The sequence below is a fragment of the Cheilinus undulatus genome, linkage group 20 (assembly GCF_018320785.1).
Source record: "Cheilinus undulatus linkage group 20, ASM1832078v1, whole genome shotgun sequence".
In the NCBI taxonomy this organism is placed as follows: Eukaryota; Metazoa; Chordata; class Actinopteri; order Labriformes; family Labridae; genus Cheilinus; species Cheilinus undulatus.
This window is the reverse complement of record NC_054884.1, coordinates 29,002,643-29,014,960: the sequence shown is the minus strand read 5'-3', so window position 1 is coordinate 29,014,960 and position 12,318 is coordinate 29,002,643. Positions and strand designations below refer to the sequence as shown.

Genomic DNA, 12,318 nt, shown 5'->3' with positions numbered 1-12,318 from the left:
ACATGTATGTGACAAAATTTGACACAGTACCTTTTTTGGTTCCTCTAAAATGGTACAGTTTCTGATGAAGTTCCCTCTTTGGTGTCTTGTAAGAGACACAACTTGGCAATGTCCTTTTTTGGTGCCTTTTAAATGGGTAAAATGGACTAATTGCCCTCCTCTGTTCCTTCTTGTGACACACTTGACAATGTGCCTTTTTTTTTTTTTTTTTTTTTTTTTTGGTGCCTTTTAAATTGGCTCAATTGACAAAGTGCCCGACTTTGCTCTGCAAGTGACAAATCTGATAATGTGCATTTCTGATGTCCTTTAAATGGTTGAAAAGTTGACTGTGCCCTCTTTGGTATCCCATAAGTGACAAACTTGACTATGTGCCCTCTTTGGTGCCTTCAAATGGTCAAAAATTTGATTATATGTCCAATTTTTTGCCCTGTTAGTGGCAACACCTGACAATGTGCCTTTTTACGCCTTTAAAATGATAAAAATAATGAAGGTGTCTTGTAAGTGAAAGAAAAATGACAGTGTGTCCTCTTTGGCCCCTTTGGATAGTTGAAAAAATTGCCACATGTCCAATAGCAGAGAAAATGCAACAAAGTGTCACAAGCTCTTTCAGTATATTTTCACTGACATCCCCTTTTTGAAATAAATAGTTAATTAGTTTATTTTTCCTTGTCCTTTAATTATTGTGGTGTTGTAGTTTTAATCACATAGTAAAAACATGCAATCTTAACCAGGATTATTTATTTCACTAAATATATTTTTCTATTATTGTTACCTCCGCCAAGGTTATTTGATCGGGTGGGTTTGTTAGTTTGTTAGCAACATAACTCAAAAAGTCATGGATGGATTTCATGAAAATTTCAGGAAATGTCAGAAATGGCATGAGGAAGAACTGATTAGATTTTGGGACTGATCCAGATCACCGTTTGGATCCAGGAATTTTTTAAAAGATTCTTCACTATTGGGAGATAGGGCTAACGGTGGAGGTCTGCGCTTTTACCACTTTACACCAGGAGATGGTGGACATGAGTAACTTCAATCCCAGCAGCATTTTTTGATGTGTTTCTATTCAAAGTTTTGGAGTTGATAGAGTCTGAAAGACGCCGAGGACACGAGTCAGAGCGTAACAGAGAGAAAGACAGCCAATTGTAGCAAGAATACTCACAATGCTGGGAGGAACAGAGGAATATTCACCCTCTGCCATGACTTTCAGTCGTCTGGTGGGACCATGGGTGCTTCCGCCATGACAGTCTACACGTAACGAAGCCAATGCTTTGCCTCACTGTGTCTCCACTCCACCAGGGAGGGAGTAAAGGGCGAATTAGATTGTGGAAGTGATCTGGATCACCGTCTGGATCCAGGAATGTTTTTAAAGGATTCTTCACTATTGGGAGATAGGGCTGATGGCAAAGGTTTGTGCTCTCTGAGTGCTTTTTTAGTTTAGTTTAGTTTTTTGTTTGTTTTTTGCACTGGTGACCTACCACATATAGCTCGTGCCCATTTTTATAATTTTGCCCCTGCGCCTCAAACACCTTGGGTGTACCACTGCTGTTACCTTTATTCATTTTTTTTTTTACCTAAGGCAATATCTTTCATGTCACAAAACAAGACGGGATATCGTCTCTAATGCATTTAACGAAAGCAAAGGAAATATGGCTTGATATGCTGTTTTAAAGGAGAACCAACTCTCATTTCAACATCATTCTTATTTCAGCACATTAAAACAATGCAGCCCAGTTCTTTGCATATTACTACACGGAAACCTGCAAAATCGTTTTAAAATGACAGTGCCTGAACCGTGGCTGCAGTGCGCCCTCTTGTGACTGTACAATTACGGTACAATATAATCAGAGCGTACCATTTTGCTACCGTGGGGAAAACCAGTTGATACAGTAAGTATAAAATTTACGACCAAACAAATGGAATAATACTACATAAGATCACCAATTTCAAACAACCTTCTAACGAAGCACTGGTACCTCTAACTGTGCAATAATATTGACATTATTCTTCAGACGGCTCAAGTGGACTCACCCATGACGATAGGTATAATGGTAGGGCTTCAGACTTTCTATTTCCTTCGAGTCTATCAAGCTAGCGGCAGCCATGAGGTGGGTTGACTACGGGTTTAATACGAAAATTAATCTTTATTTTGGAGCTCTATACATACAGCCGTATTTTGTGTTTGTTACTTAAACGAAGGAAGATTAGTAAGAACGTTGTACTTCGATTGAAGTGGCTTATTTCTGTAATATAGTGTGCGGGGGGCCTGTGTTGGTAAGCTAACTTTGCTAACTTCACCGAGACATGTCACAACATGCTTACGTTAGACTGGCACCACCGGTCTTCGCGTTTAGACATCCGGTATCAACACCGCTTAAAGCGTGATTTTCAGTGTTAATCAAGCAATCTTATGAACAGGAATATCCATGTTGTAGAAATTATATTCGGTTATGTTATTATGGTGTTTCAGTGGGTCTTCAGTATCGAGTTGAAAGATTGCGTTTGTGTTTCTGTCACGCACTTTCCTTCTTTCATGTGAACGTAGCTTTAAGTAGACGTGATTACTGCTTTCGGATATTATCAAACAGTCATGTAAAATTCTGTGAATTGATATAGTCTATTAAAACCTCTGAACTCTTACTGGCAGTCATTTCAGCATTCTGTCACAGCCACATAACAGATCAGATGACATTTCAGAGCCCTAGTTAGCAGGTCATTGTAAAAACATTTACTTCCAGCCCAGCTTACAAGAAGGCCTTGTAAAAGTGCAAGGGGGTATTAAAAGACTGATTCTGGATTGCCTGTTATATCCTTACAGATGCATTCTGCATTTATATGCACTTGTCTGAGGATTGCAGGTTCTCGAAAGCATTTAATTTATACACTCTAACATTAAATAAGAATCATTTTTGCATTGAGAGTCTACAAAATTTCAGAGGCTTCAAGGTGCTACGATTCTCACATCATGCCAAAGTAATATTTTTCTTTCCTGTTAATCCAGCATGCTCAGGCTCCAGAAGCGCTTGGCGTCCAGCGTCTTGCGCTGTGGCAAGAAGAAGGTGTGGTTGGATCCAAATGAAACTAATGAGATTGCCAACGCCAACTCTCGTGAGTTGTTTACTTTAGAGAGATCTCTCTCCATCTCTGTCATGTGGATTAATGGGAGCTTGGCTCCATAACTGAACATCACGATTGCATTGTGCTTGATCCACAGGTCAGCAGATCCGAAAACTGGTGAAGGATGGGTTGATCATCAGAAAACCAGTGACTGTTCATTCCCGTGCTCGTTGCCGCAAGAACACTTTGGCACGTCGCAAAGGGCGTCACATGGGCTATGGTGAGTTTGACTTACTACTAATGACCATACATAGTTAAAATACATTAATGTGGACTTAACTGGTAAGGTAAAGTTGATTTATCTAGTGCTTTTCATTGACATGAGTCATAAAGTGCTTACAAAGACAATATATGTAGGATAAAAGCAGGGACTAATAATGCAGTCACCACAATAGCGACCAGATAGAAAACAATTACAAAAATAAAGGGAGACTGTCGCATGAGCCACACATAAGCATACAACAACGTTTCCAAGATACTGTAAACATTACAATGCACAGTTACCTGAATGCCTATCTAATCGGGTGTCTTTAACTGGCTTATAAAATCAGTTTGAAGAGTGCATAAATAGCAAAATTCATTAATGTTTTTTCATCGTTCTCCTCCTGCCCAGGTAAGAGAAAGGGTACAGCCAATGCTCGTATGCCAGAGAAGCTGTCATGGATGCGTCGCATGAGAATCCTGCGTCGTCTTCTGAGACGCTACAGGGAGTCCAAGAAAATCGACAGGCACATGTAAGTTTGTGTTAGTGGGAAATAAGCCACTTAGATTTAATACAATTTTCAGGAGGAAGCATCAAGTATGTGGGTTGTTTTGTCTTCGTCAGGTATCACAGTCTCTACCTGAGGGCGAAGGGTAATGTCTTCAAAAACAAACGTATCCTGATGGAGCACATCCACAAACTGAAGGCAGACAAGGCTCGCAAGAAGCTTCTTGCGTATGTTTTTTTCTATTTGTAGATTTCCTTGATTCTTTTTAAAATTTACCTTACATTTTAACTAAACATGGCTGGGCGTCTGTTGAATTGTCTTCTGTCACTCTCCTTTCCTTGTGTAGTGACCAGGCTGAGGCTCGCCGCTCAAAGACGAAGGAGGCCCGCAAACGCAGGGAGGAGCGTCTCTTGGCCAAGAAAGAAGAGCTCATCAAGAATCTGTCAAAGGAGGAAGAAACTGCAAAGAAGTGAATCTAAAATCACATTTTTTCTTCAGATATTTTCCTTGGTCTTGTTAATAAAATTGGATGGAAGAGACTGTCAATGTTTGCTGATTTATTCTTTCATGATGTCCGCTAAGTACTTGTAATTGTCCATCATGTAGTGCAGTGGGTCCCAACTTTTTTTTATTACAAGACCCACCTGGAAAAGAAGGGTTACCATTGTTGCCAAAACACTTTTGGCTCTCTTGACCAAAAGCTCCCAGAACATTATAGTTCCTGTGGTCCACTGTTGTCTGCATTTCCTTCAGGGTCTTAAGTCCCAAGAAGACTATCTCTTGATGCAGCCTAATTTCTGGATAAATCCAAATCACTACTTTTTTATGCACAGTCAGCTCATTTACTATGAAGAATTAGATGCCAAGGAGCTAGTGTTCAGAACCCACAGTTCCAGAGCTGCTCCTGGTCCTTTTGCCCCATTCCAGTGGCTCTCTGTGGCTACAATTACAATATTTATTGACCGAGCATTGGTTAAAGTTTATTAGTCAGTGCTTGTGGCAAGGCACCATCTTGATGGCAATTGATTTAAATAATAGGCTTATAATTTGCTGATAGTGACACTTGCCAATAAAAAACAAATGTATGTTACTGTAGTTCTTGATCTATAAATCCAACAAAATCTTTTAACTGGTATGGAAATGCCAATAAAGAGTGAAATAACGACTCAGAAAAAAGTAAAACTTTGGTGAATGGTTTAATACCATACGTCTATACCAGTGTTACTCAACCAAAGAGCCAAATTGTTGAAAAATACCTTTGCAAGAGCCACAAACTAAGTGGCAAAACAGCTTGAAGTAGCAATAAACATAAGTTCAAAGGGGCAAAAATGGTAAAAAATGTGGCAAAAAAGGAGAGAAAGTGACTAAAATGGGCAAAAGCAGTCAAGAGTGGTAAAATAATGCAAAAATAAGGAAACAAGTGGTATTTAATGGCAAAAGGTGGCTTAAATGGGCAAAAAATGGTGAAAATGGGCAGAAATGGGACAAAAGTGTCTAAAAGAAGTTGCAAAAAATAGGAAACAAGTGGTTTTTAATGCCAAAAGGTATCTTAAATGGGTGAGAAGTGGCACAAAATGGTGAAAAAGGGCAACAATGGGATAAATGTGGGAAAAAAATGGGAAGATTATGTTTGACATAAAGCCTTCTGTGTAAGCCTGGGAAACAAACTGTTTAATTTGATTAAACTCTGAGGTCAAAGTTTCCCTTTTCTAAGGTTTTCTGGGGCTATAATATTTCAAATGAAGACATAAAAGAGCCACAAATGATCACAAAACAGCCACATGTGGCTCCAAAGCCACACGTTGAGTATCACTGTTCTACACATGTTGATGAAGACTTGCAAGGCTGTGTAAAGTTGTACGGTTTGATGTTTTGCAGCTCCAGACTGTCTTCCTGGAAAGGGTCCTGGGCAAAAACTGAACCTTCAATAGAAGTTCCCCTACCTCTGTATTAGTCTAACTGGACTTAGTGGTTAAGGTTGTTCAAGGGGTGGGTTTTCTGCCCCAAAATTAAATTTAGACCCCAGTTCCTCAAATCCTCTAGTTCCCGAGGAAAGGTCCTGTGGTTGAGAAGTATATTTAGTCTTGTGCACCCCTTGAGAACTTTACACATGCTGAGGGGTCTCATGATATAGTGTAGTGCTTTGTTTTATTTTGTTTTGAAATCTCAAAGCACAGAAGGAATTGGCCTTCCCCAGCCCAAATGGTTTTGTTCTGATGGTATATTTAGACACTAGCTCAGAGAAACTTAAGCCTTGTAATTTTTTCCCCACAGCTGAAAGCTTCTCCATTCCTCTTTCTCAAATATCCAACAGGTGGCAGCATAGAGCCAGAATCAAACTTAACCACATCAGACTTCTGCATTCATTTCAGTCAAGCAGATGTTCAAACTGCCCTATTTAATAATTAATCTAATAATCTGTTTTCCCTAATCCCAGAGGCTAAATTGGTCTCATCGACCATGCTCGATTTCATTTTTAGCTCTGTAAGTACACATTAAACTGCTCCCTCACTCAAAGACGCCGTGAACACAAAGGAGCAGGTTTGACAAAAACAGACACAGGTGATTCATTATTTTGTTCTAAATCAATTTCTTTGAACTTATTCTGCCTCTGGAAAACTTAGTTGTTTATCTTGTTCTGTATAGAGCTCCTGTGTATAGCAAGGGCTTAATAGCAGCTGTTTTGCTGCTGTGTTGAAATGCATTTTTTATGATGCACTTTCAAAAACATCCATAAATATAATGCTTGCTCCTCTGCTGAGGTAGGGAGTTCTGAAGTTTAAAGAAAAGTGAATTTATATTTAATACCTTATTTTGGATCTGCACTTTTCACCTCTGAAACATCGTTTCTAACCCCCCTTTAAAAAGATGGTAGCCTCAGTCAGGGGTGATATGAACAATAGTGAGGGCTGATGTGTATCTCTTACAATATGAAGGATTTGGTTAAAACTGGTAAAGGGCCTCTCATGTTGCAAAATCTTGTAAAACTTTAGCATATCCCAGCTCTGTATGATTGAAACATTTCCTCGAATGCCTCTTCTTTCCTTTGATTTCCAAGAGTTTTTGTTATGGTGCTGTGAGTTTTTTAATTTTTCAAGAGTGCATTTTATCCTCGACTTACCACTGAATTCACCTAACCGTGCAGTCATTTGGCATCAAGCCCATCTTGTGCTGATTGAGGTAAAACAAGAATGCTACATTCTTTGTCCCTTCCTGACACACAGATGAACCCCAAACAATTATGATTTAAAGCTAGAGTTTTATGAATAAATGATTCTGCTATTAATAAATAATTCTCCTCATAAAATATTTTCTCTACCCTGCTTTTCCTGAAGCAACAAAAGCCACAAATATCACACCTTGGCACAAACACCGGCCCTGCTGCAGCTTACAACCGCTGTCAGACACATCAAACCTGCACTGCTGATGTCTCAGTCATCCAGTCATTCTCACTTCTCGCTAAGGCCTTGAAGGATCCCGTCTGTTACGCTCCCTGGAGAAGGTGTGACTGAAGTGTTTGCAGATGCAGACGTTGCTAACGTGAACGGACAAGCTTGCGTTTGACATGTGTTTGTAGATCTAAGACATGAGATTTAAGGGGATTCTTCTTAGGTTTGATCCAGAGCTGTTTAAAGATTTTACATTGTGTCTGAATGTGAGTGGTGTTTTAATCAGCTATAGATTTCACTACAGACAGATTGTAATGAATTCAGTAATCTAGAAATGCAGCTGACTTCTTAGATTAAAAAACTCCTGGGTAAATTTTCTCCAGCAGCTTGCTTCAAAGCGAGCTCACTCCCTTCACTGGCAGATGTTTTACTGTTTAAAGTCCTGGTTGTAGCAGCTTCTTTCAGAGGATTGTGCTCCACCATGCATAAACAATAGCACACCCAAGCTTCAGAGGCTGCCAGTGTAGAACCCTTGTGTTTAAAATCTGGGTTTCAAAGGCCTTGAGGAGCTGGAATAAGGCAGCATGATGCATCTGCTTACCTTGACATACTGTTTTAATGTTGATACACTCTAGCTCCACTTACTTCTACAAAAATGCACTCTAACTGTAAGCAATTAGACAGAATGATCTTCTATATATAAATATAGAAAGTGAAACCATCCACACAGATAAATGTGACGTCTACAGAGAGATGTGGTAAGGATGGCTGAAGGAGAAAACAGGCTTTGTGGAGCGAGGCCATTTTGGAGCTGGGCTTAATGTATTTCTTCATTACCAGGAGGCACTCCTATTTCCTGAAGCGTGAGCCTTAATGGGATTAGATAAGGAGGGGAATATGAGATGAAACCAAGCAGCGCCTTTTATTACAGTTGGCCTTCAACCCAGGGAAACAAATGGAGCACGTTCAAGAGTTCAGGGCAGCTATAATAACAATCAAGATGAGGTGATGGAGGTAATTAAGGAGGGTTTTTTTTAAACATGTAAACAGTTATCTAACATGTGAAGGATTTAACCCACACTCAGCAGTCTCCACTTCCACATTCTGCATGGAGCTGTCACTGTCCACCAGCTACTATCTTTGATTTTACCAGGTAAGTAAGATAGCTTTATTTATGCACTGCACCTAATACACTGACACAGACCAGTGTCTTGTACAGAATAATAAAACATGATAAAAGACAGCTTTGAAATTAAAAAGAGTAGGAGTGAGAGGTTAAGAATCATTAGAATGAAACGTTAGAAAAGTGCAGACAAGATGTGCAGATTTTAAGCCCTAAAGTGAGATAATAAACAGTTTTTCTTGTGTCTTCAATGTGTTATCAGACATGAATTTATTTTCCTCTACAAATGTGGATAAGTTCCATGCAGCATGTATGAAAAATCAAGCATATGGCATTAGATCTACCGTGTTTAAACTGCTCTAGCTAGGCTATGCTTTGCTGCTTCCTTTTCAAGCTACATTACAACCCTCCTCCACCCCAGCTCTTCTTTTATTCTGCTTCTGACTTAATCAATGTCATATGTTGTCATTCATGCCTGTTCTGTTGAGGGTTTGTGAGTGATGGAAAATTCTCACCTTGTATTTACTGTGCTTTTTAAACCTCTGCACCAATGTATGCACAGGTGAGAGGTATTATACTTTCCAATTGTCAGTCTGTCCATCTGTTGTCCGGGCCAGTCTTGTGAATGTGAAATCTCAAGAATCCTTTGAGGGGTTTTCTTCACACTTTGTAAAAATGTCCACTCTAACTAAACTACCTAGAGTTTGGAGGTCAAAGGTCAAAGTCATTTGGCCTGATGTTCATCCATTGCTTGTGAACATTATATCTCAACACAGTTTTAAAAGACTACCTTCAGACTAAACACAAATGTCCATTCTGACTCAAGGGTTACCTTATTCTTAAATCTCAAGGTGGTTGGGCCTTATTTCCACATGTTTCATGTGTTTTGGATATCTCGAATACTTGAAGGGATTTTCTTCAAACTTTGCACAAATGTTCACATTCGCTCAAGGATGAAATGCCAAGATATTTTAGGTCATTTGCAAGGTCACTAAACTTCATGTTAATCACTACTTGTGAGTGGCACAGTTTAGGAACATCATAGGGATTTTCTTCAAATTTTGCACGAATACCATCTCTGTCTCTACTGATTTAATTTTGGAGATCAAAACTGAAGGTTATTAAAAGGGGTGGAAAGCAACTACATTTACTCAAATTACTATAATAAAGCAGCTTTTTTTTGTACTTGCATTTTTTGAGTACAATTTAAAATCAGTAATTTCACTTTCACATTAGTATATTTAGGGGGAAGTTTTGCACTTATACATTTAAAAAGCATCATGATTAGGAAAAAACCCTATAAGATAAAAGTCAAAATGAGAAGGTTCTAGCTACAAAACTCAAAATGCACTGTTCCAAATTATTTTGCACAACAGCGTTTCAAAACATTTTATAGGTTGTAAAGAACTGAAAATGGTTATTTGATGAATTTGCAGCATTAGGAGGTCATATTTACTGAAAGCAAACCTTTTTATAATCATAAACATCTTAACTGGCCAAGTTCCATGTTAACATAGGAGCCCTTTTTTGATATCATCTTCACAATTCTTGCATCCATTGAACTTGTGAGTTTTTGGAGAGTTTCTGCTAGAATTTGTTTGCAAGATGTCAGAATATCCTCCCAGAGCTGCTGTTTTGATGTGAACTGCCTCCCACCCTCATAGATCTTTTGCTTGAGGATGCTCCAAAGGTTCTCAATAGGGTTGAGTTCAAGGGAAAATGTGGGCCACACCATGAGTTTCTCTCCTTTTATGCCCATAGCAGCCAATGACACAGAGGGATTCTTTGCAGCATGAGATGGAGCATTGTCATGCATGAAGATAATTTTGCTACGGAAGGCACTGTTCTTCTTTTTGTACCATGGAAGAAAGTGGTCAGTCAGAAACTCTATATACTTTGCTGAGGTCATTTTCCCACCTTCAGGGACCCTAAAGGGGCCTACCAGCTCTCTCCCCATGATTCTGGACCAAAACATTACTCCGCCACCTCCTTGCTGATGTCACAGCCTTGTTGGGACATGTTAGCCATCCACCAACCATCCACTCCTCCTCCATCTGGACCATCCAGGGTTCTACAGCACTCAACAGTAAAAAAGACAGTTTGAAAATGAGTCTTCATGTATTTCTGGGCCCACTGCAACCGTTTCTGCTTGTGAGCATTGGTTAGGGGTGGTTGAATAGTAGATTTAAGCACGACTGTAAGCCTCTGGAGGATCCTACACCCTGAGGTTGGTGGGACTCCAGAGGCATCAGCAACTTCAAATACCTGTTTGCTGCTCTGTAATGGCATTTTAGCAGCTTCTCTTTTAATCTGATGAATTTGTCTGGCAGAAACCTACCTCATTATGCCTTTATCTGTGTTCTGAATCAGCCACAAATTTCTTCACAGTATGATGATCACATTTAAGTTTTTGTGAAACACCTGATGTTTTCATACCTTGTCCAAGGCATTACACTATTTGATGCTTTTCGGCAGCAGCGAGATCCTTTTTATTTCCTATACTGCTTGAAACCTGTGGTCTACTTAATAATATGGAACACCTTCTTAAGTGGTTTTCCTTTAATTTGGTTCACCTGGCAAACTTATTATCACAGGTGTCTGAGATTGATTTCAAAGAGCCCTGAAACACAATACCATCCATGAATTTAATTGAAAAACAAAAAATTGATTGTTTATAACATTAAAATCCAATTTGCATAATAATTTGGAATACAGAGGTATAGCACCAGAAGATTCAAGTAAAGTTTTCTCTAATGTTTGTTTCTTCTACCAGGGATGATTGGCAGGAGGATTACTAGCTCTCAGTGATACAGATCTCAGATCAGTCAAAAAGACAGCACAGTCAGATCAGACATCCAGATAAAGCCCCAGCCTTGTCCTCATAAAAGCAGCTTGTGTGTCTTTACAGTTTGACACCCTTCCAGTACCATCTGCACCCAGATACCACTCAGCGCTTAAACACATCTAAAATGAAAGACATCATAAAAGGTTTACTGCTACTGCTTTAAATGAGGGGATATTTGGCCAGAATATTTTGGAGATAGTATTTCAAATAGGATCTAACATTAAGACAGTAGTTTTTGTTCCCTTTATCTTCTTTTGAGTGATGGCACATTCAACGTGTTATCTCTTCCTAACTTATTCTAAATCCCCTTGTTTTACTCATGCCTTACTGTTATCTTATTTTAAGAGTTACCTTTGCACTCATGAACATTATAATCACTGTGAGCTGCTCATTTGTAATGAAGGCTGACTCTCACTGTGAAACAAATCTACCTACCAGTCCAAATAAAGTAACCCTAGTTTATTGTATGCAACCTGTCTGTCTCGATAAGAAACACCCGATTTGTTTAAGCCGCAGTTATTTTTGATTTCAATCCTAAAAACCTGCTAAAGGTGTAAAAATACAATTCCTCAGTTACATTTTTATTTGAACCCCCTCAGCTTCCAGTGGGAGCACAAAAGACCAGAAGTATCCCAGGCAAAATGCCAGCGCTTTGAAGCTTTTATGAGGAGTTAAAGAGTTAGATACAGCAGTGAACTAAACACTTCATTTTATAATGAATGAGTCAGAGATATTCATTCATCAATAAGCCATTAACATGGTAAATTAATCAGTTTTCTACAGCATGATCAGATGATGACTCATTTTGTCACTTTTTCTGCAAGATGAATGTGAGATGTAATTAATGCATGCAGTGTTTGGATGACAAGTGCTGCAGGAATTAAACTGTTTCTAGTGGTGTTGCTCTGCATTAACCGATGCTCAACTTTTAACCTTTTATTCAGGCACATACCTGTTGACAGATGAAAAAGGGCGAATGCTCAGAGAAACTTCATTTGTATTCATTTTATGCAAGAAAACAACAATCAGAGCAGTTTAAAATCAGAGCGCACGGATGGAAAGACAAAAGCCTCGAGAGTGTGGGAGTAAGCAAAAGTTGAAGAAAAGTCCAGCTGAAGTACGTCAAACTTTCTG

General features: G+C 39.1%; 1 protein-coding gene across 1 annotated transcript; it reads left to right on the top strand.

Annotated features, from left to right (window-relative positions):
* Positions 1-2,021: 2,021 nt before the first annotated feature.
* On the top strand, positions 2,022-4,367 carry LOC121528358 (60S ribosomal protein L19-like). The gene is made up of 6 exons (XM_041815787.1): positions 2,022-2,108; positions 3,002-3,108; positions 3,215-3,337; positions 3,731-3,851; positions 3,944-4,054; positions 4,174-4,367. Exons 1-6 carry the CDS (start codon positions 2,104-2,106, stop codon positions 4,298-4,300), a joined length of 594 nt encoding a protein of 197 aa, XP_041671721.1. The 5' UTR covers positions 2,022-2,103; the 3' UTR covers positions 4,301-4,367.
* Positions 4,368-12,318: the final 7,951 nt, after the last annotated feature.